At 37.4% G+C, this 26,010-nt stretch overlaps 1 protein-coding gene across 1 annotated transcript in view; it reads left to right on the forward strand.

The window, feature by feature from the left end:
- LOC114336265 (pickpocket protein 28) overlaps positions 1 to 19,303 on the forward strand; it is a 353,651-nt gene extending 334,348 nt beyond the window's left edge. Inside the window, exon 9 of the mRNA XM_050657304.1 lies at positions 19,243 to 19,303. Within this exon, the coding sequence (XP_050513261.1) occupies positions 19,243 to 19,280 (38 nt within the window). The 3' untranslated portion in view covers positions 19,281 to 19,303. The remainder of the gene's footprint in view (positions 1 to 19,242) is intronic.
- Positions 19,304 to 26,010: the final 6,707 nt, after the last annotated feature.

The raw sequence follows: 26,010 nt of genomic DNA on the forward strand, positions 1-26,010 counted from the left end.
AGCCTAGGCCCTAGAATATGTTACCTCCTTATGCTTGTCATGCACAGGGAGCTATACTGTAATATATATTATATCACATTACTATAGAGAGCGATATGATATAATATACATATATTACAGCATGACAAGCTTAAGGAGGTAACCTATAGCCTAGGCTATAAAAACATCACTTAGATGGGACAACAGGTTTAGGAAATACGAGACATCAAATATACCCCATATTTAAGGTGGTGCGTTAATTTCTTGGAGAAGTGTATTGTAATTTAATGTAAATACTGTAATATCCAATAATTGTAATTTGATATAAGATGAAATATAAGTTCCTTAAAAAATATATTTTTTATTTCCCACAATACATTCTCCACAGGTCTAAATATCGTCGCTAGACGTCCACCGAATGACCTTCCAGGACGTTAGATGGATGTTCAGCAGCAAGACATTGGACCAAACTGGGACATCCTATGAATGCCCAAATGACGTCCACCGAACGTCCCCTCCGACGTTAGGTGGACCTCCATTGGATGTTTAACAACTTGGCCTTTGGACCAAAATTGGACGTCCTGTTAAGGTCCAATTCACGTCCCCTAGGACGTCCGATTAAGGTCCAATTCACGTCCCCTAGGACGTCCGATTAAGGTCCAATTTACGTCCGATTAAGGTACAATTTACGTCCGCTTAAGGTCCCATTTACGTCCGATTAAAGTCCAATTTACGTCCGATTAAGGTCCAATTTACGTCCGATTAAGGTCCAATTTACGTCCGATTAAGGTCCAATTTACGTCCGATTAAGGTCAAATTTACGTCCTATTAAGGTCCAATTTATGTCCGATTAAGGTCCAATTTACGTCCGATTAAGGTCCAATTTACGTCCGATTAAGGTCCAATTTACGTCCCCTAGGACGTCCGATTAAGGTCCAATTTATGTCCGATTAAGGTCCAATTTACGTCCGATTAAGGTCCAATTTACGTCCCCTAGGACGTCCGATTAAGGTCCAATTTGCGTCCGATTAAGTTCCAATATACGTCCCCTCGGACCTTAGATGGACGTCCAATGGACGTTCGGTAGCGCGACATTTGGACCAAAATAGGACGTATAAAGGACGTTCCTCGGACGAAAACGGACGTCCAAAGGACGTCCGTAAAGTCCGTGAAGGACGTCCAATGGACGTCCATTGGACGTCCTTGTGCTATTAGGGAAGCATTTATTAACAATCAGAATTATATATTCTATGAGTTAATTTGATAACAAGTACAATAACTTATATCAATGTAGTACAATATTGTACACTAAAATGGCTTTATGAGGTACATCATCCAGCGGTTTCACCTCAGTTTCAGCGAAGATCTATGGGCCATAATCTTCGCAATCTTCTGTTGTTTAGTGGCTGCAGTAATGGTAATATTAATTGGTTGGGGTGGCCTTCCAATTTCTCGTGGTGTCTGTTGGCTCTTTCTTGAATTATTACTGTGCTGACTAACGGGATGTTTAGGTCTGTATGAAGGGTTTGGTTGGAAATGTACCACGGGGCATTTGCGATGGTGCGTAGAATTTTTGATTGAGTTCTTTGGATAATTTTTGTGTTTGATTTGCTGGCACAACTCCATAGTTCTATACCGTACGTCCATATAGGTTTGATGACTGTTTTATAAATCAGCAGTTTGTTCTCAATTGAGAGTCGAGATTGTCTACCTATAAGCCAATTAATTTCTTTCACTCTCAACTCAATTTGTTTCTTCTTCTTTAAAATGTGTTGTTTCCAGTTTAATTTAGAATCAAGATGAAGCCCCAGGTATTTTGACGATATTCTGTTGTGGTATGTTGACTTGATTAAGGCTAATATTTGGGCATTGGTCTTTCCTTAGTGTGAAAGTTATATGTGTTGACTTAGTTTCATTAGCTTTTATCTTCCATTTCTTTAACCACTGTCCAATTTCTAGGTGTTCTTGAAGTTTTAATACTGCAGCTCTTGGATCCTCTTCAGTTGCAAATATTGCTGTGTCATCAGCGAAAATTCCATTGGTGGTTTGTGGAGAGGTTGGTAAATCGGATGTATACAGTACATAAAGAAGTGGACCCAATATACTACCTTGTGGGACTCCTGATTGAATTTTGTTACGGTTTGATAGTTTCATCCTCCACTTTAGTTTCAAATTCTCTGTGATTTAGATATGATTTTAATAAGTCAAAGTATTTGTTGGGTAGGGATTTTTTGATTTTATAAAGTAATCCTGGGTGCCATACCTTATCAAATGCTTGGCTGATGTCCAGAAAGGCTGCTGTGCAATACTGTCTATTGTCCAAAGCTCTATTAATTACATTTGATATGCGATGGCATTGTTGCACTGTAGAATGACCTTGCCGGAATCCAAATTGGTGTTCTGGGATCCAGTTTTAGAATTCTAGGTCGCTCATAATTCTTTTAAGTAACAGCTGTTCAAAAAGTTTTGACATTATTGGCAGTAGACTTATTGGGCGGTATGATGAAACATCCGTTAAAGCTTTACCAGGTTTCGCTATCATAATTACTTGGGCAATTTTTAGTGATATAGGCCAATAATTAAGTCTTAAGATTGCATTTAATATGTACAATAACTTCATTATACCTTTTTTAGGAAGTTGTTTTAGGATTGTTGCTGTTATGAGATCAGTGCCTGGTGCCTTCTTTTCATTCAAATGATTAATTTCATCTTTGATCTCCTTCGGTGTAATTAAAGTTAGTCGCTCTTGTTGATTAATTGGTAAGGCTAGTTCCTGCTCTACTTCTTGTACTTGGTCATTGTCGTGTGGCTTGAAGACTTCAGTTAGATGTTCAGCAAATAAATCAGCTTTTTCTTTGTTGCTTTTTGCCCATAGTCCTGGTGGTATTGAGTTTTTCCGAATTGGAGGTGAAGTATTTATTGGTTTATTTTTGTTTTTGATTGGTTTCCAGATAGAGTTATCTTGACGCGAAAGGTTTGATACATAGTTTTCAAATGAGTTGTTTCTCATCTGTTCTAGAGCTGTTTTTAAGTTTCTAGTTTTGTTATTATAAATTGCCCTGTCGTCTGGTCTGTGAGTTCTTTGCCAAATTGATCTGGCTTTTCGTTTTTCTGCTACTAGTCTTTTTATTTCAAGAGGAATGTTGGTTGAAAATTTTTTTTGTCCAGGTTGAGGGGTAGACTGTTTGGCAGCATTTTGAAGTAAGTTGATTAGATTACTAGTTTCTGTTTCTATTTGTTCAGGAGTTTGCAATCTCACTAGTAGATTTACTTCCTGTTCTATGATTAGCCGGTATGTGTCCCAGTTTGTTTTGAAGCTATGCAGTCGAGGTATTGGTTTTTTGATTATCACCGTTGTGCTAATTGTGGTAATTATGGGACTATGATCTGATGATAAATCAAAACTTGGTACTACATCTGTTTATGATTGAGATATTCCGTTTGTAATAAAGAAATCCAATAGGTCTGGTGTTTTATTTGGATCGGTTGGCCAATATGTCGGTGATCCCGTCGATAGGAATGAGTAGCTTTTATCCTGGATAGCTTTTGCTAGCTCTCTGCCTTTAGTGGTTGTTAGGCGTGAACCCCATAGCGTATGTTTACAGTTGTAATCTCCACCTGCTATAAATTTTGGCCCTAGAGTTTCGAAAAAGGGTAGAAGATTTTCTTTTGTAAGTCTATGCCTAGGCGGACAATAAATTGCTGTGACAGTTATATCAAATGGAAGAGTTTGTATTTTTATCGATGTTGCTTGAATGTGATTTGTTTCATATTTTAGCATTTCATAATGTTTTATAGTTTGTCTTATCAATATGGCTGAACCTCCGTGGGCTGTACCATCTGGGTGATTTGTGTAATATAATTTATACTTAGGTATCTTGAAGTAGGTTCTGTCTGTAAAATGGGTTTCACTTACTAGTAGTATGTCTATGAAATTTTGTTCCAGAAATAGTTTTATATCTTCTTTAGGATTAGGAAGACCATTGGCATTCCATTGGGCAATTCTTATGAACTTAGACATTGTTAGTTTACTTTATTTACTAGCATGGAAATCATGTTGAGCACCATACTGTTTTGTTGCATTAGCTGGTTAAATAAATTTTTAAACTCTTCTAGAAATTTGGTAAGTATACTCGCTGTATCTTCGTTATTGTTCTGATTATTTGCCGCAGCTTGAGCGTAACTTTCATACTGATTCTGAATCCTGGGTTGTGTATATATTCTGGGTTGTGTATGTATTTGATTTATTGCTGGATTTAATACATTTCCTCTGTTATGATTCCTATTATTAATATTAGAAATTTTTTTGGTAATGTTCACATCCTTTATAATTTGCGGGGTGATCCCCACCACATAATGCACATTTTGCTGGAGTTTCTCTAGTCTTCTTACAAGTTGTGGTATTGTGGGCTCCTCCGCATTTGACGCATACAAATGGTTTATTGCAATATGACTTGGAGTCTCAATTGGAAAAATATATTTATAGAATAACTTTATTAAAGAGATATATAATTAGATATACATAGTCCAATAAAAATAAAAGCTAATATCAAAAATTATAATAATTTGATAATATTTTAAATATTCAAGTTACGATAACATATGGCTGTTGTATTCATTAATTTTTGTATTAATAAAATTATGGCGCTTTTTTGAATATACAGGGTGAGTCACCACTAACGGGACGGAAGATTACAGCGAAATGGTAAAAGATTTGAAAAAAATTTTTAATTAGTAGTTTGTAAGTTGATAAAATCTATATTTTAAAATTATTTTGAAATATACAGGGTGTCTCCATAAATGGCGGCGTATCAAAGTTTTATTTTTTCTTATGGAACACCCTATATTTTATTGCATTTTTAATTGTCCGCAAAAAATAAGGTATAGTTTCATAAGGCTTCCCTATACATATGTACAGAGTGTTCTGAGTTATGTTGACTTTTCTTAAAATGTAGAGTTTTAAAAGAAGGCTTATTCTCAAGTTATTTCGGAAATTATAAAAAAATTACTTTTACATTTAAATATTTGGATATTGGTTGAATGTATTCCATGATTAATTATTACACATTTATTTACAGGGTGTTCAAAATTTACAGTTTCATTATTGGATTATTCAATGTGTCATATGATTCTTATTTTAAATAGAACACCATGTATAATAATAAATAATTATACTAAACAATTTTACCTCTTTTGAATGGTATATGTATGTCCTATACCTAGATCTCATAGTTTTTGCGTAATTTAGAATTATTTAAATTCCTAATCTGTAAATCGATTTTAAAAACAAAAGATGTAGTTAATTAATGGCATTGTATGACATTGTCACCTTATGACAGTACGGTCTGGTAATTATTGTATAATTAATGTATCCCATGATTGATTGTTCAAAATTTACAGTTTCATTATTGGATTATTTAATGTGTCATATGATGCTTATTTTAAATAAAACACCATGTATATTAATAAAATATTGTACTTAGCACAGGTTCCTCTTTCGACTGGTATAGGGATGTTCTATAACTAGGAGTCATAGTTTTTGCGTAATTTACAATTTTCTTAAACGGTAAATTGATTTTAAAAATAATATTTATAGTCACTCTCGATTTTTAAACTGTACGAAATAAATGTTTGTTTACTGTATCATAATGAAATGAAAATTATGTCTATTTACTAGACCATTATTATGAAAAGTAGGTATGGGCCATTCCACGAACATAAACCTGTTTTGAATTACTTCGACAACGAATATTTTACTGTGCAACACAAGAAGTACGAAAGTAAAGTACGCTAATAATTATTCCAATAAACAACAATGTAATTTGCAATTAACTTTCGTTCTTCTTATTTTGCACAATAAAATATTCGTTGTCGAAGTAATCCAAAACAGCCGTATGTTCGTGGAATAGGGTATATATTGGTCTGTATACAATACATTAAAAAAATCAGGATCTTCTATGAAGTCTAAAGTCCATAAACGATAAGTTAAATATTTATCATAATCCTGTTTGGCCTAATACTGGTGTAGTTGAGTTTTATATGGATAATAGTGGTTTCTCTTAAGTATTCTAACAGTCGTTTGACTGATTTACAATTCACCCGAAATTTTTTCTTTACTAGTGTAACGTCCCTGGTTTTACGGCCGTCAGCCTGGTGCCTGTATTGTTGGTCGCGGTAACAGATTCTTTCCGTGTAAAAGGAGGTGTTTTTCGTCGGCGGCTGAGAATGGAAATGTTTATGACACGCGATAGGAGCAGGTACATTTTGGAGGATAGTAAAAGGGATTTATGATTTCGTTTGTTGGGTGTTGAAACTTCTAAGAGACGAGAGAAAAACAGATTCGAGGATTTTATGGCAGTGTTATTTTGTTCTTTGGGGAGTGCGCTGCGAAGAACGGTCAAAATAAAAGACGATTGGAATGTTTTGTTTTGCTCGGCGTGTGTGTAAGCGAACGAAGGGTAATTTTTTTTCTTGTTACGGATTAATTCCTTGAGGAAAGGGGTGCGATCGGAACTACTAGTGATCTGCGGAAAAAATACGAATTCGCGTAATACCGTACTAACTATGTCCGAAGTTGTCGTCTAGAGTGTAGACTTGGAACACTAAATGGCGGATTAGCTGGGACCCGGGAGCAGTAAGACAGTGGCGGATACTAGAGGTGGTGTCTCATCGCCATCGCAGAGGACGTCAACCAGTTCGTGTGTTTGCTGAGACTTCGGAAGTCGTAGATTTAAGGTAATTGACTTTTCTTATTTCTTAGTAGGACCTTAGAACATTATAGACGGTTCGATACAATGGTGGCAGCGGTGGGATAGATTAGTTATTAGTTGTCGTGGACATTGGGCTGTCTACTCGGGGTATAGGTGTGACGAGAACCAAGCGAAAGGCACGGTGCCGACGGGTGTAAGACTGGGGTTTTGTTTTGTCTCTAAAAACCATGGCGGAAGTTGGTGACGAGGTAGATAGGTTGAAACAAGAGTTAGAAAAGGCGAGAGAGGAAGTATGCAAGTTACAAGATGAGAGACAGAGGGTCGCACAAAACGAACTGAACTATTTGAGGAAGGAAATGGAAGAACTGAGAATGGCCGGAAATAGGAGGGTGGAAATGATAGGTGCCAGAGAGGTGAAAGAATGGTGTGGTAGCGAAGGAGAGATGAGTGTAGAGGAGTTTGTTGAGAGAGTAGAGATGTTGCAGCAAATTAATGGGTGGACTGAGCAGAACACAGCTGATTTGGTGAGACGAAGGATGATTGGCGAGGCGGCGGAATTTTTGCGAAATGCGACGAGTGAGAAGCAAGAGGGATGGACATGGAAGGAGATAAAAGGACTGCTATTGCAGCGGTTTGGGGTGAAGAAAGACAGAGTGGATGAAATGGTGAAACTAATGAACATCCGACGGAAGGAGGGGGAAAAATTATCGGAGATTCGCTGATAGGTGTAGGACAGCGGCGCGCTATGTTGTGAAAGAATATGAGAAAGAAGAGAAAAAGAAAGTAGCGAATGAGATTCGAGAGGAAATGATCTTGGGAGTATTCATGGAGGGTTTAAATAGCGAGGTACGACGTGTGGTGAAGGCTAGGAAGGGAGTAAATACCCTGACGGCAGTATTAGATATGTTGAAGGACATAGGAGAGGAAGGTGACCGGAAAAGAGTAAGGAAGGTGAGGAAGGAACTAGAGGAAGAAGAAGCAAACAGCAGCGATTCTGAGAAGAGCTTTGCGACGGTAGCAAGCAATAGCAGCGAGCGAAGAGGAATTCGGCGGATAGAAGGTGAGAAGAAGGAAGGATTTGTAAAGATGGACCGTGCAGAGGTTATAGTAGCGGCCGGAAGTAAATGGCATGATAGGGCGAATCCGGCTGGAGAAGTGCAAGGAGAGCGGCAGAGATCACTGCGCAGGGTACCGTATACCCCATGTAGGAGGTGTGGACAGGTTGGTCACTGGACACGGGAGTGCACGATACATCTGGGCAACCAGAAGAGTGGGGATTCACGTTGGAAACCGGAAGAACGAACACGGTTGGGGAAAAGGGCGAGCAACGAAGAATGCTTTCAGTGTGGGCGACCGGGCCATTTTATAAACACATGTCCACAGACCATATGCGATAATTGTGGATATGGCGGTCACGTGTAGAGGCAGTGCCAAAATACTGGAACATCCGCGAGGAGGGGTTCATTTTCGCGGCTACAACGGTCATGGGAATCAGATAAGTCAGACAGGGAGGTGGAAGATTATGCGAGCCTAGCCGGAAGACGGGCTGAAAGCCGTAGCGTTTCCCCAAACTAGGTGGCCCTCCAGGTTCCCCTAGCTTGGAGATGGCCCAGAAAACTGGAGGGGGATATATTGGGAAAGCGACCGTAACCGCAGGGGGAGTAACATCCTTGATAATTACGGCCGATTTTCAAGGGGCTAATAGAAAAGTTTTAGTGGATACGGGAGCCGATGTAACCTTACTGCGAGAAGCTGTGGAGGGTGTACCAGTCATCACCGGCCGAAGCGAGACCATTACGGGGGTGACGGGGGTATGTCAACGCATCCAGGGTAAGCAGAAGCTAAACGTAACCATCGGTGATACCGCAGCCATACATGAGGTATGGATAGTCGATGTGGACTGTGGAGCTGAAGGTATATTGGGACTCGATCTGATGAAACGACTTGGACTGGTAATCGACGTTAATAGAAATGAATTGCGGACGAAGCAGGCCATGATACCTGTTATACGGAAAGTCACTCACGAGATACTGGGAGATAAAAGGAGAAAAGTAACATTTGATTTACAGCGAAACGAAATCAAGGAGTATCATGTGGAGACAACAATGAAAAAGCTAGGAAATAGCGGTAGTGGGGTTAACCGTAAGGAAACTTCTGCTCGGCGAACATTAGTGATCGCAGCGGATAGTCATGGACGCTTTCTGAAACCACTTCTTCAGCGATGGATTGGAGATGAATGGGAAATCGAGGAAATGGTTTGGCCAGGTCATGGCACTGTAGATATTATTAATGGGGTACAGCAACGGACGAGTACACTTGGAACTAATGATTGTCTCGTTTTGCTAACGGGCACCAACGATATTCGGCGGAAACAACAAGAGCAAGCAAATGATGCAAGAGCGAGGTTATTTGTGAAGACAGAAAAACCTAAGATTATTCTCTGCAATCTACCAAAACGATTCGACGTAGTATCAAGTTCTACTGTTGTTGAAGACGTCCGTCAACATAATTTGGACTTGTTAATGGTGATGCAGATACATATGAATGTAGATCTGGTCGATATATACAGCGGCACAAGGAGAAGCGATTATACCAAGCAGGGATTCCATTTTAACCTTAAGGGAAAGATTAAGTTAGCAGAAAGGATTCGAGAGGTCTTGCAACCCGACAAGAGATGCTGTGAGATGCAAGCATTGACAGAATATGTAATGCGGGATAAATATTGGGAAGTAATCAAAGAAGTGATGGAAGAAAATGCACAGCAGCGTACAGCGAGCAAAAGCAAAACGAATAGGGAGCGAAAGAAAACGATAAAGCGTACATCTGATGAAAGTGGGATACGTGGTGGAATAGAATTGAAGAATCGCTTTAAGTTATTTGAGGCAGAGGAGGAAAATATCCCCATTATTTTGCACCAAAGCGAAGAGCATAGAGAGAACCAGAAGAAACATGTCGAGTTTATACGGGATTATTTCAAAAAAATACGTTCTCACCTAAACAACGAGCATAGAAAGAACCAAAAGAAACATGTCGCGTTTGTACGGGAATATTTCAAAGAAACAAGGAAAAATGGAAGGAGCAAGGGAGACGAATTTGTGTGTTTGCAGAGGATTCAGATTCAGGGAGATCATATGGATGAAGGAGAGTATTTTAAAGTAATAGATGGCGAGATTCAGCGGGCACCAAAGGATCGGCGAATAAGAGCAATTTGCGGCGGAGTCTGTCAGAAAAATTGGGAGCCAGCTGAAGTGGTACTAAAAAGTAGGGCCCACCTGCCAGCCTGGAGCGAAACTATACTAAAAGCCAAAATTAGAGGAACGAACCAACCGGAGGAAATAATTGTCGAGCAGTTTGGACACCTACCATCAGGTGTTAGAGTGAACCGAGTGATGGCAACGCGAATGGGAGATAATGTATGGGTGAAGTTCATAAATTGTAACCAGGAACCCGTGGAGCTAAGTTCGGGAAGAGTCGTAGGAAAGACGGCAATAATCGCTCGAGATAATACGAAGATGGTGAGACAGGTGAGAGCTGAATCTCAAGGGTCCGACTTCACAGAGGAAATTCACAAGAAGTTGGCCCACTTGTCAGTGGGGCAGGAAAAAAATATAGGGGAGATATTGCTTGAATACCGCGATGTGATGGATGCAGAGACGGAGGGGGAATTCTCATGTACTAATCAGGTGCAACATAAGATCGTCACGGGGGATGCTGCCCCGATAGCTAAATCGGCTTATAGAGTACCTTTCCGTTTGCAGGACGAGATGAGACGGCAAATACAGGATCTTCTGGACAAGGGTATAATTGCACCGTCGACTTCACCGTGGGCAGCGCCAGTGGTGTTGGTAAAGAAAAAGGCTATGGAGGGGGAGGAGGCAAAGTACAGGTTTTGTACTGATTTTAGGGGGTTGAACGCGGTGACAAGGGCGGACACCTATCCCCTTCCCAACATAAATGAAACATTGGATCGGTTGGGAAAATGCAAGTGGTACACGACCATTGATTTAGCCAGCGGGTACCATCAGATTGAGATCAGACCAGAGGACCGAGAGAAGACTGGGTTCAATACGATTGATGGACACTATGAATATAACCGGATGGCGTTTGGACTGTCAGGAGCACCAGCAACGTTCCAGAGATTCATTGACGCGGTACTAATGGGAATAAAGGGGACGGAGTGCTATGTTTACTTGGACGACGTAGTGATCTTTGCAGCGGATGAGACGGAACACAATAGGCGGTTGCGAAATGTTTTACAGCGGCTACGTGAAGTAGGTGTTAAAGCGAACCTTAAGAAATGTCAGTTCATGATGAGTGAACTAATATATTTGGGTCATTTAGTCACCAGCGCAGGTGTAAAACCTGACCCACAGAAGGTTGTAGCAATACGCACATATCCGCGGCCGAAGACTGTGCGAGAAGTACGCGCCTTTCTGGGGTTGACGGGATATTATCGGCGATTCATAAAAGGGTATGCGGAAATAGCTAAGCCGCTAACAGAACTAATAAAAGTGGAAACTACGTTTGAGTGGACCCCAACTAGAGTGGAAGCGTTCGACCGACTAAGAGAGAGTTTGTCGAAACACCCCGTATTGCGCTATCCAGATTTTGAACTGCCATTCATTCTAGCGACTGATGCGTCGGGACTAGCTTTGGGTGCGGTTTTGTCACAGCGACTTGAAGGAGAAGAGCATCCGATAGCCTACGCTTCAAGGCAACTCAACACGGCGGAAAGAAACTACTCGGTAACGGAGAAGGAACTTTTAGCGATGGTTTGGGGAATCGGTCAGTTTAGGTGCTACTTATACGGGCGGAGGTTTAGCGTAATCACCGATCATGCGCCGTTACGTTGGACGTTGCAGGTGAAAGATCCGTCGTCTAGACTAGCGAGATGGCAAATGAAACTGGCCGAGTACGAGTATGAGGTAGTGTATAAGCCGGGAAAGAGACACGTAAACGCGGACGCTTTAAGTAGAGCCGTAGCAAATGTTAGGCGCGATGAAGATTACTCAATAGATCGGGAGTGGATCAAAAGAACTCAAGAGTCTGATAACGAGTGCCAGCGTTATGTCAACAGTGGGAGCGAGGAATATCGAAAGGATTTGGACGGCATACTATACAAAGTGACGGACGGTAGGTGGCGAGTCGTAGTACCCGTGAAAATGAGAAATCGGGTGTTGAAGCGGACACATGATGAACCGAGTGCGGGACATTGTGGGGTACAGCGGTCACTTCAGCGGGCGGAGTCACAGTTTTACTGGAAAACCATGCAAAAGGACGTAAGAAAGCATGTTGAGGACTGTAGAGAATGTGGACGGACGAAAAGTGTAAATAAGGTGCCCATTTGTGAACCATACCATACGTCTAGACCTCTCGAAATGGTAGGAATGGATATAGTGGGTCCTTTGCCACAAACGCAGAGAGGTAATAAATATCTCTTGACGTACGTAGACCACTTTACGCGATATGCTGAGGCGATACCCATAAAAGACTTATCGGCCGAAACTGTGGCGCGTGTTTTTGTGAACGAGGTCGTTCTTCGGCATGGAGCGCCGGAGCGGTTACTGACGGATCAAGGGACAAATTTTGTTTCGGAGCTAATGAAAGAAGTTTGTAGACTATTGGGAATCAAGAAGATTCAAACCACGGCGTATCGGCCCCAAGTAAATGGACGGGTGGAGCGATTGCACCGAACACTTATTGGAATGGTGAAGCATTATGTGAACAGTAAGGCACGGGACTGGGACGAACATATAGGACTGGCGCTAATGGCTTACCGGAGTGCGAAACATAATGCTACGGGGTTCACCCCAAATTGGTTAACCTTTGGGAGGGAAGTACATATTCCTTTTGACTGTGACGTGGGACCGAGAATAGATGACCGAGGAGAGTTAAGCTACCCAGCGGAACTGCGAAGGCGACTGGACGAGGCTTATATATTAGCAGCAGAACAAGCGCGGAAACTAGAACAAACTAATGCCGAGAGAATGAATCGGGGAAGGCACGAGAGAAATTTAAAGGAGGGTGATTATGTATATATTCAAAATCCGATCGTGCCCAGCGGAGTCAGTAAGAAGTTTTTCAAACCATGGAGTGGGCCATACAAAATCATAGAAAAACGCGGGGCTGTGAACTACGTGGTAGATAAGGGCGACGGTAAGACCCAAACTTACCACATAGATCGGCTAAAATATTATAAAGCCTGGGAAGATCCAGACGTATCGGAAGAACAAATCGGCAACCAAGCAAAACCTACGTTATCCCTTCCGCGAATAATAGAAGATGGAGTAGAGGAGAGACCCAGGATGACCGACGACGAGGGAAGCGACGAGGAAGGAGAGATTGTATGGGGTTATGCAAGAGAGCCAGAGGTTGACGACGATGACTTAGGGGGTACGGCAGATATTGGAGACGTTCCGGACGAATCGAGGGTGATAGCCCCAAGAACGAGAAGGCCTCCACAGCGATACACTCCAACCTCCGATGGAATTGGCGAGAGTGAGTTCTGGACAGATGACTCCGGTCTCAGTGAAGAACTGCGGGACTTGCAGCAGCTTGCGGACACCAGCAGTGAAGAAGAGCAGATGGTAGCGGCAGAAGTAGGGGAAAGTTCGGGTGACGAGGAAATCCTAGACATAATTAACGAAGCAACCGTGGAGGAACCTGGGTTATCAAGAGGAGGCCGGCCTCAGCGAGAGAGGCGAAAACCCCTTAGATATCGTATAGAGGATTGAAAAGGATTGCCCTTGGGGCAATCTTTTTATGTGGAGGGGAGTGATGTAACGTCCCTGGTTTTACGGCCGTCAGCCTGGTGCCTGTATTGTTGGTCGCGGTAACAGATTCTTTCCGTGTAAAAGGAGGTGTTTTTCGTCGGCGGCTGAGAATGGAAATGTTTATGACACGCGATAGGAGCAGGTACATTTTGGAGGATAGTAAAAGGGATTTATGATTTCGTTTGTTGGGTGTTGAAACTTCTAAGAGACGAGAGAAAAACAGATTCGAGGATTTTATGGCAGTGTTATTTTGTTCTTTGGGGAGTGCGCTGCGAAGAACGGTCAAAATAAAAGACGATTGGAATGTTTTGTTTTGCTCGGCGTGTGTGTAAGCGAACGAAGGGTAATTTTTTTTCTTGTTACGGATTAATTCCTTGAGGAAAGGGGTGCGATCGGAACTACTAGTGATCTGCGGAAAAAATACGAATTCGCGTAATACCGTACTAACTATGTCCGAAGTTGTCGTCTAGAGTGTAGACTTGGAACACTAAATGGCGGATTAGCTGGGACCCGGGAGCAGTAAGACAGTGGCGGATACTAGAGGTGGTGTCTCATCGCCATCGCAGAGGACGTCAACCAGTTCGTGTGTTTGCTGAGACTTCGGAAGTCGTAGATTTAAGGTAATTGACTTTTCTTATTTCTTAGTAGGACCTTAGAACATTATAGACGGTTCGATACAACTAGTATTTGGGTTTTCCGTAACAGAAAGTAGGACATCAAGCTCCTTGTCGTCATCACAAATAACTGGTTTATTTTTATTTAACTTTCCGTATGCAACATTACCAGTACCACGGAATCTATTGAAATCTCTCAAAAAGTTCCTTTTTTGGGTGTCTTCTATCAGGATACTTTTGAGCGTAAACTTAAGAAGGTAAGATTCAATTTTGCAAACACTTCCCAATGCAAAGTACCATGTCTACTCTTTAGTAGATAACGTGATTATTCATTTTTAGGAACAATTAAATTTCAATATTATACACGGATGTTTATATTTTTGATAATTACCAGACCGTACTGTCATAAAATGACGATGCCATACAATGAGATACATCTTTTGTTTTAAACTCGATTTACAGATTACGAATTTTAATAATTTTAAATTACGCAAAAACTATTAGACCTAGGTATGGGACATCCATATACCATTCGAAAGAGGTGACTCCGTGTAGTATAATGTTGTATTAATATACATGGTGTTCCATTTAAAATAAACATCATATGACACATTGAATAATCCAATAATGAAACTGTAAATGTTGAACACCCTTTAAATAATTGTGTAATCAATAATCATGGAATACATTCAACCAATATCCAGCTATTTAGATGTAAAAGTATTTTTTTCATAATTTCTTAAATAACTTGAGAATAAGCCTTCTTTTAAAACTTTACATTTTAATAAAAGTCACCATAACTCAGAACACTCTGTACATAGGTATAGGGAAGCCTTATGAAACTATACCTTATTTTTGCTGACATTTAAAAAATTCAATAAAATACAGGGTGGTCCATAAGAAAAAATTAAACTTTGATACGCCGCCATTTATTGGGACACCCTATATATTTCAAAATCATTTTAAAATGTAGCTTTTATCAACTTACAAACTACTAATTTAAAAAAATTTTCAAATCTTACCATTTCGCTGTAATCTTCCGTCCCGTTAGAGATGACTCACCCTGTATATTTGTAAATTTACGGGGTGTATTTATACTTTTACACTTAATATGAACTTCAGCTTGTATATTTAAAATTGAATTTAAAAATATAAATAATGAAGTATGAGTTTGATACATTGAATTATTGAAATGGGAATGGAAAGATTCACACGCATTTGTAGTTTTATTTAAAGCCGCGGAAGCATCTGTCCATATTTTTGGCGGAAATTTTAAATCAGATGTTAAGTAAATATTTCTTTAAATATAAGTTTTGTCTTTCAGTAAACAAAATACTAACGTAATATAATGACCATTAAAATAGCCGTGAACTGTAAACATTTGTTTAAAAAACTTTGTAGAGTACGAAAATGTACCATCCATATAAATAATTTTCGATTCACGTAAAAATTTTAAATTACTATCAGATGAAAATATCACTAAATTTTCGATCGAGTCATTCACTAATAAAAAGTTCTCCCCTCTATTTGTTTTTGGTTCTAATTTTCTTAAAACTTCATGAACTTCAAAAATTGATTTTGGTAAAGCTGGTTGTGACTTCCGACGAGATTATTATTATACCTACTAATGGGGTACTAATACCTACCTGTTAATCTTCGTGCCGACCTGGGGGGTTTTTAAAATGTACCTGGGGTATCATAAAGGATTAAAGGATTATAGTGAGTCGAGATGGGAATACCCTTTTTTTCGAAGATTCAGTGCTTTATTGCTTCGATTATAATACTGTTGCTGTTTTTTGTTTCTTTTGAAAACTTTTTTCAACATTGTAACCGATTGGGTATTGGTAAATTGATTAAAAAAAACGAATACCGGTTTTTGGAATAACCGGTTTTTTGACCGGTTATAGCCGTCAGGTTAAAGTGTACGTAAAAAACGGCATAACCGACAACCTGTGGTTTGTCAACAACCACTATCCCGTCCAAATGTGCTTCATAAAAACGCTTTATAATACGTTTTACAAACTAAATGAAACAAGTTATGGTGTAGTTGTTTAAGTTTACATTACATTATAGGGCAGTCAATGAGGGTATGTGGCTCCGAATTCTATCCTACTATATCGATTTACGATTTACGTGATATTTTTACAGTAAGTAGGGAATAGCTCAAGAAACAAAGTCTACCCTATGCCGATGTGTGTTTTGTCTTGGGGCGGTTCCCACCCCTTCTCGGGGGTGGAAGATTTTTTGGTCAAACAAATACGGAAGTTGCTAGAGAACCCAATTCTAAGCAAAAACTGTTCTATATTTTTTTTTCGAAAACTCTATACTTTTTGAGTTATTCGTGGTTGAAAATTTGCCATTTTCATTGAAACATAACACCTTTTCAAACGGTTTTTTGCGAATACCTTAAAAGCTATGCATCTAACTAAAAAAACTATATATAACATTTTAGTAGCTTATAAAATAACAAAGAGATTCTTTCGTTTATGAATCTTCTATAGTTATAACACAGAAAGAGATATGGTAAGTGAAAACAACTCGTTTTCTTGGTGCATGCTCAAATCAGTGTATTTAACTTGAAATAACAGAGAAACGGTCGATTTTAGGTGTATAATGTTACCAATAACTTTTGTTGTGCTTGAAAAGTATATTTAACCCCTCATCCATAAGAATTTAATTGCATCGTTTTCCTTCTACAATACATTTTACTATAGTGTTCTTTTTATGTTCAAAAAGTTGGGCGGGTTTAAAATGAATGGTTTTTGAAAAAAATAAGTTCAAATTATTGAGCGCATTTTTAAATTTTCTTAAAAATCTTTTTCTCCATGTAACTCGAAAATGATAAGAGATGCCAAAAAAAAGATGCCATACAAAAATGTCCCAGATAGCACAAGTACGTTTTATGGACATCCAATGGACGTACATGTGTGTACATTGGAACGTCCAATGGACGTCCCGCTAAGGTACAACGGACATCCGATGGACGCCCAACGAACGTCCAGAGTTCACAAAATTGGACGTCCATAGAACGTCCGCTACAAACGTATAGTGTACGTTGTTGAAGCTTTCAGTGTACATCTTATGTACATCTGATGTACATTCAATGTACGTCTTATGGACTTTTTGTAGGGCACTTTTCAGAAAACAATCTAGTGTCCACAATTTTTTGAATACATACATAGCAAAAAGTCTTTAGGTATAGGAAATAGGTCCTATAATACTCAACTTATACTTTAAAATATTACACAAAATACCTTTTTTATTTCTCTTTATTATTATTTATTATGTATACTTTATTATAGGAACTTCATTAATGCACGACTGCACTTGCACGATAAACAGCAAACACAAAGATATCACAGGATGTATTATATTGTATGTAATAACTTAATAAAGACAAAATTCAGATAATGGCGCCCTATGAAGCATGCACATTAAAAGAGGTTTATTTCTGTTCTGTTCTGAGTGTTCTGTTTCCTTCCAAACATTATTTCTTAAAACTTAGAGTCAGTACGGTTGTATATTGCAAGCGGATTTGCCATTCTGTGAATTATCATAAATAAATCCTCCTTCAGTATTCCACAACAATTAACAGCGATAATCCCCTAAAAGTACCTGCCTAATACTACCTTTTACGACCGATAGCGTGAAGAGCGACAACGTTGTCAAGAAGATTCTCATTTAGTTTGGCGGGAAATTTAATAGTTACAAAATGCACATTTAAGATTTAAATTGGTAGTGTCTAATTATTTAAGTTCTATAATTACCGATGCACGATGTAGCTCCGTTATGCTGAAAAAGTTTACCATCGTTTTATCATCATCTAATATTATATAGGTTTAATGTTTAATTAAAATAATTTTAGTGGTTCAGTGTTTTAATTCGATGATGAAAAAATATGTGACTACATTTATTAGAAGCTTCTTGTATTCTACTAATAATATTGCTTTGATTATTACTGATCATATTGCTATAATTACTGATAATATAGTCGCGTTTTGTGTAAAATCTCCATGGACCACAAATGGATTTCCAATGTACGTTGAAATCAAACGTCCAATGGACGTACATAGTACGTCCAGTTTTGGTCCATGGACGTTTGGACTTTAAATGTACGTTATATGGACGTCCATCGGACGTTGTGTGCTATATGGGGTAGGTTTCTTCTAGATAAACATTTTGATTTTATTTTTTATAACAGTATCTCTTATCATTTTCACGTTACATGGAGAAAAAGAAGATTTTTAAGAAAATTTAAATATGCGCTTTATAATTTGATCTTATTTTTTTTCAAAAACTATTCATTTTAAACCCGCTCAACTTTTTGAACATAAAAATGACACTGTAGTAAAATGTATTGTAGAAGGAAAACGATGCATTTAAATCCTTGTGGGTGAGGGGTTAAATATACTTCTCAATTTTTTTCTTAAAATTCGTTAGTCATCAATTTTTGCAGCATATCTCGCTTAGTTTGAATGTAATCGACATTTAATATTGCTTATTTGAAAGGACTTTTCAAGCACAATAAAAGGTATTGGTGGCATTATATACATAAAATCAACCGTTTCTCTGTTATTTCAAGTTGAATGCACTGCTTTGAGCATGCACCAAAAAAAACAAACTCTTTTACCTACCATATCTCTTTTTGTGTTATAACTAGAAGATTGAAGAAGGAACGAATCTCTGTTTTTTATGAGCTACAAAAATGTTTTATATAATTTTTTTAGTTAGATGCATTAGATGTTAGATGCAGGTATTCGCAAAAAACCGTTTGAAAAGGTGTTATATTTCAATGAAAATGGCAAATTTTCAACCATGAATAACTCAAAAAGTATTGAGTTTTCGAAAAAAAAAATTATAGAACAGTTTTTGCTTAGAATTGGGTTCTCTAGCAACTTCCGTATTTGTTTGACCAAAAAATTTTCCACTCCCGAGAAGGGGTGGGAACCGCCCCCAAGACAAAAGCACACATCGGCATAGGGTAGACTTTGAATAAGGAGATATTTTCAGGCTATTCCTAAAATTTCATTAAAATCCATGCAGTAGGATAGAATTCGGAGGTAATAACCTGTTCTTGCTCTCATTGACTATGCACTATTAATAGAAATCTTTAAATATTTTTTCTAGTTTTCAAGTTCAGCTAGTTTTATGTTTTAACTATTTCAGATGAAATAAAAGTCGTCGAAATAGATGCCCTTCTTTGAAAGGGCGAAAAATCCCGTTGCAACTGCCTTCCACTTTGCAATCAACTCAAATATCAAGCTACTATTACATCCAGATATCCTTGAAAATGGAGAGAGTTTTTCCGTGCTCATAAAAATTGCAACAAGCGTTTAAGTACGACGAAAATAATCTACATAAACGGTAAGTCTTCTTCTTAAAGTGCCCTATAAAATAAAGTCCCCTTGACGTTGGCGATTCATGGCGAAACTGTCCCTGTCTCAATCTATTCCAAAGTTACTTTGCTTTTTTTATTCCTAAACCAAGTGGGTATTTTTTTGCTAATTAATTGCTGCAGGTCTACGCCAAAAATGAATTTTTTGCTTCATTCCCTAACGAACAACAATGGCTACTGCGGTTTAATACTTAAGCTACACTACCCAACTCTCATATTTCAGGAACCAAAGTAGATAGAGGGTCGCTTCCGGCGGCATATTTTATTTCTAGTTAATTGCTGAAAGATGGGGGTATACAAACATTTACAAACTCACCTCCTCCAACCCCTAGCGTTATCATCATTCTCTGGATTTCACAAAAAGTGAAAATAACTAGTTTAAAGATCTAAAACCAAGTGGGTATTTGTCGCTAATTAATTGCTGTAGGTGTGGGAGCATGCAAAATAGAATTTTCTGTTTTCTGACGTCACAAAACGAATTTCACAATGCGAGAATCGACGACTGCTAGGCAACGTGACGTCACTAAAATAGAATTCTATTTTGCGTGCTCCCACACCTGATCTACGCCAAAAATGAATTTCTTGCTTCATCACCTAACAAACAACAATGGCTATTGCGGTTCAATCTACTGCGGTATATCTCCATCTTTCGTTGTCCTTCTCAATTTTTCAGTTGATACTTTTGTGTGAGTTAAGGTTTCTGCTCCGTATGCGAGGACTGGTAGAACGCACTGGTTAAAAGCTTTCCTTTTTAGATGGAGTGGTATATTTGTTTTAAATACGTCTCTCTTTTTTCATAATGCAGCCCAACTTAAACTTAGTAGCTTGTATGTTTGGTTGTCTCGCGTTAACCTTATAAATGACCCAAATACACATATTTTTCCACAAGTTCTATGGACGACTTATCGATTTCTATTAGCTCATTTGCAGGCACGTAGCCAAGGTAGGGGTCCATGGGGTCCGGACCCCTCCCAAAACTGCATCGGGTTTTGTACCAAGGCAGCAAGTTTATCTCCAAGTTATTATTAATATTTTTGAAAAAGTGAACCTAAATATTATTATTTTTTACTAGGATTATTTCTGTTTTTATTCACTGTACGGATCAACTTACAGTCCCTGCTCAATTTATTAGACTCACCCGAGAAATATCAGTTTTTTTAATTTCAAGCACCTTGAGGTATCTTCAAAGTGATACGGAACTGCTAAATCGGTTAAATAACAATTACTTAATAATCATGCTATATAATTAAGTTAAAATGGTAAATTTTTTTATTGAATTGTGAAAACTTGATTGATGGCAATAGAATGGGCTTAAAGTGTGCAATAAATCGACTTTTTTCAAATTTTGTTTTTTAGTTAAATTAGTGATTGGTGTTCAATTTTCGTAAAATTTGCAGTGGTGAGTGTTAATATTGTTCTAATGTTGTTCTATGTGAACGTTAATTTTTAATTTTTTTAATTTATTTGAATATATTAATAGAAATATGTTAATTTCTAAAAGATGAATATCTTCGATTGGAATTTTTTCATATGGGTGATTGTAACAATCTTTTTGTTGAGCAAATCTTTTCTGTTACTACTCTTTTAGAAAATATCGCATGTTGTCAAAAAGAAATAGAAAAAATGCGGAGTATCTTAATATTCAGTTCGAAGGTTAAGTCAAAAACCTAAAGGAAAACATCATGTTACATCGATTTGGAGGGGTTGGTATGGCAGAAAGATTTCAGTCACTCCTAGAGGGCAACGATTTGTAATGAATTTGGCCGTAAAACACAGAAGAGTCATCCATAGCGATATAAGGAATAAATTGGAAGAAGCAGAGTGTTCAGTATCGGAGTCCACTGTACGCCGAAATTTGTACCGTATGGGATTCAAATGTCATAGACCAGTTAAGGAACCAAAATCATCACCACAAATGCTCAAGAAACGCTTAGTTTCGGCCAATGTGCATAAATATTATATGACTATAAAATATTAATGCAAATTGGCCCAAACTAAGCCTTTCTGAGCATTTATGGTGAGGGTTGGTTGTTTAGATATTTCCTTTAACTGGCCGATGACATTTGAATCCCATACTGTACAAATTTCGGCGTACGTTGGACTTCGATACTGAACACTCTGATTCTTCCAATTCATTCCGTATATCGCTATGGGTGACTCTTCTGTGTTTTACAGCCAAATTTATTAAAAATCGTTGCCCTCTGAGAGTGTCTGAAATCTTTCTGCTATACCAACCCCTCCAAGTCGATGTAACATGATGTTTCCTTTAAGGTTTTTGACTCCACCTTCGAACTAAGGATTAAAATACACTACATGTTTTTGCTATTTATTTTTGACAACATGCAACATTTTCTAAAAGAGCAGCAGCAGAAGAGATTTGCTCAACAAAAAGATTTTTACAATCACCCATATGAAAAAATTCCAATCGAAGATATTCATCTTTTATAAATTAACATATTTCTATTAATATCTTAAAATAAATTAAAGAAATTGAAAACTAACGTTCACATAGAACAATATTAACACTCACCTCTGCAAATTTTACGAAAATTGAACACCAATCACTCATTTAACAAAAAAACTAAAGTTTAAAAAAGTCGAGTCATTGCGCCCTTTTAGCCCATTCTATTGCCATCTATCAAGTTTTCACAATTCAATCAAAAACTTGTCACCATTTTTAACTGAATTATGTAGAACAATTATTAAGTAATTGTTATTTAACCCATTCAGCAGTTTCATATAACTTTGAGCTTACTTCAATAGTGTTTCAAATGAAAAAAAACTGATATTTCTAGGGTGAGTCTAATAAATTGAGCAGGGACTGTATATCCAATTTAAAAATCAGATTTAGCAAAAACAAAAAAGTATTCTATCAGCATTTCAAATTCTTTTAACTACATTTGCCTCTACAGAAAAAGCAAAATTGCTAGAAAATTTGGATGCCTATTAGTCCCACGACACTTCCCTTACTGCAATGAAAGCTGAATATATGTTATGGTGTAACTGTAATGCAATAGAATTTTTGGAACCAAATACCGAAGTTCTCTACGTAATAGAACATTGTAATAAAGATTTTTCTAAACATTTACAAATTCCTTACAATTTTGGCAACTATACCTGTCACAACGGCCAGTGTAGAACCTTCGTTCTCAACAATGCAGCGTGTAAAAACTTTACCCAGAAACAAGATGGGAAACGAAAGACTCAGTTTCTTGGTTCTTTGTTCCATTCATTGGAACGTCGAAAGCCAGATCTAGACCTAGATATCAAATCATCATCACAGATGTCATAGAGCTAATAGCATAACTGAAGTGAAATTGGGCGAGACATGTAGCCAGAATGGAGAACAGTGGTAGATCCAAAAAATTACAGTGTGGTATTACAGAAGAAGGCAATTACAGAAGTGGTAATTACTGAAGAAGTAGAGGTAGACCACCTACACGATGGACAGACAACGTTAAAAGGGTTGCTGGGAATTGCTTGTTGAAAGCCCAAGACCGAAAGAACTGGAAGAAATTATGGGAGGGCTATGTTCAACTTTGTATGCATGAGGCTGGGTGATGATATATCAAAAATAATAACCAAAAATTATTGGGTCGACAGCTGAATAAAAGACCAGGTATACTCTTTTCTACGGAATCCTATATTTCGTTAGTAGTCACTAACATCGTCAGGGACGCTAAAATGATATTAAACATACAATGGTGAAATCAGCTCTTAAAAACAACTTACTTTACTAGGGTGAGATTGTCGTCACATAGATATTACAGCTTAGTAAAGTAATAAACACTTGTTATGGCAATTTTTAAAATATTAAGATGGTTTTTTCAAATTTTGCATATGGATCTAAAATTTATTTAGAATATTTTTTCAATACCTTACCGTTTAATCTAGCAAAAAATTTGAGTTGTGTTTGGACCCCCCTCAAGAACATCTCCTGGCTACGTGCCTGCTCATTTGGGACGAGATTGATCATTGATCATCCCTTTTGTTTTTCCACAGTTTATCTTTAAACCGACTCTGTTATTGCTGTAGTTATTATAGCATAACTAAAGCATCTCCTAAAAGTCGTCTGCTATGAGAATAATGTCATCGGCATATCGGAGATGATTTAATATCTTTCCATCGATGCTAATACCCTTTGATTCCCACTCTAGTAATATTAGCATATTGTACCTGTGTTCTATTCTGCATTCTGACAGTGCTTATAAAAAAGCAACATTTTCTACTGCGTCAAATGCTTTGTGGAAGTCGATAAAAATAAGAGCTAGTGGTCTATTAAATTTGATAGACTTTTAGACTTTTAGTCTTACATTAGAAGTTTTAAGGCATTGCAAATGGTCGTTTGTTCCGTCTCCCGATCGAAATCCAGCCTGTTCTTCTGACTGATAGAAATCGAGTTTTTTTTTTTCAATCTGTTTGTCAGTATTCGAGTAAAGCTTGTATAGGTGGTTTAGCAAACTTTATTGGCCTATAGTTTTCAAGATCTTATTTATCTCATTTTTTATGAAGGAGGATTGTAACATTCTTCCATTTATTTGGAATGTTTTCATTGTGCAGACATAGATTAAAAAGTGTTTGGATTCGTGGTATCAAAAGTGGACCTCCTAGTTTATTTGTCTCAATGACTACACCATCTTCCTACAGAGCTCTTTTATTTTTCAAATTTTTGAGGGCATGTTGAATTTCCTCCCGTGATATATCTCGTATATCCATCGATCTTACATTATGTGCCTTTTGTATTGGTTGTTCGATGAGCTCTGAAATAAGTTGACTTTTATATAATTTTTCATAGAAACTTTCCACTATATGTAATATACCTGGTGTATCTGAGACTAAATTTCCATTTTTGTCTTTAAGTTGGAAAATTTCTTTTGTGTCATTTTTCTCCTTAATTCTTTCATGCCTTTGTTTTCTTCTATTGTTTTTATAATTTTCTCATTCTTGTATTTTTTAATATCCCGTCTGATGGCTTTAGAGATTTCTTTATTTATGTTTATTTCTTGTGAGTCAAAATTTCCTTGATTTTTCAGCCCTATACGATCTTCCATTTTTTGTTTCATTTCTTTACTAATTTTTTGTTCTTTTCCATGTTTAGCGTCAAACTTTTCCTGTGCTTGTGTTGCTGTGTCTGCTATTTCTTCGGTTAGTTTGTTTACATACTCTCTTGTTGTATCCGAAAATTTCTTTTGTGCCATTTTTCTCCTCAATTCTTTCATGCCTTTGTTTTCTTCTTCGTTTTTATAATTTTCTCATTCTTGTATTTTTTTAATATCCCGTCTGATGGCTTTAGAGATTTCTTTATTTATGTTTATTTCTTGTGAGTCAAAATTTCCTTGATTTTTCAGCCCTATATGATCTTCCATTTTTTGTTTCATTTCTTTACTAATTTTTTGTTCTTTTCCATGTTTAGCGTCAAACTTTTCCTGTGCTTGTGTTGCTGTGTCTGCTATTTCTTCGGTTAGTTTGTTTACATACTCTCTTGTTGTATCCCTGAGTAAGTTAATGGTGATATATTTTTCAAAGTCAAGTTCATTCGTTGGGCGTATCCAAGGTTTGAATTTTTTACTTCTTGCGTATCCAAGGTTTGAATTTTTTACTTCTTATCATACTTTAGTGCAGCTGCTATGTGAAACAATTGTGCATTTAATGATAGAAGCATATAATTTGGACCACATATACTACACATACAAAGGTTTAAATTTAGATACGAGGCCATCTCAGATTTTGCCTTTTACAAAAATGGCGGTCATTCAAAATGGCGACTATACATATGTGACTAATAGCACGATAACTTTTGAACGAGACGTCCGATTTCAACCAAATTTGGTATATAGGTTTTTTTTATATATAAGATCGAAGTATTGAACCGGAAGAATCGGTTTACCAAAAGTTGTGTTTTTCCTGGTTTTTATGTAAAAATATGCTGTTTTTATTTAAATTCCTTCACCCTGTATATATTAATTTTTCAAAAAGTTAATACCGCCATTGAAAAGAGCGCAAAAATAGTTTTTAGGTAATATTTTGAACTTTTTAGTTTTATTAATAATTACCATTTAATAAATGCATAACGTATTTTCACATGTACAGCCGGTTCCTAAAAAAACTGATACGACTCTTAGTAAGATTTGATCATGTTGAGCAGTGTATTTGATTGATCTGACATTATATTTATTATGACAGACAAATAATAAAATAAACAAACAATAAGCAACTGATTACATATTATGTTAATTCATAAATTGTACTAATTATTAAGGTCTAAATGTTTATATTATTTTGAATTCCTGTATTTTATAAAGAGTATATTATAAATGATAGTTTTTACATCAAATAGATCACATAATTATTGTAAACGTGGATTATACAACAAATTATACAACAAATACACAACAAACGTGGATTACGTTACGAGAGTACTGTCATTTGAATCGTAATATGATTTTTTTCGAATCATGAAAAAACTAATAAGTATTTTAGAAAAATTTAAACGCAGGATGAAAGATTACATTATTACCGAGGGCGGAAAGCCCCTTAGA

The sequence above is a fragment of the Diabrotica virgifera genome, chromosome 7 (assembly GCF_917563875.1).
Source record: "Diabrotica virgifera virgifera chromosome 7, PGI_DIABVI_V3a".
In the NCBI taxonomy this organism is placed as follows: domain Eukaryota; kingdom Metazoa; phylum Arthropoda; class Insecta; order Coleoptera; family Chrysomelidae; genus Diabrotica; species Diabrotica virgifera.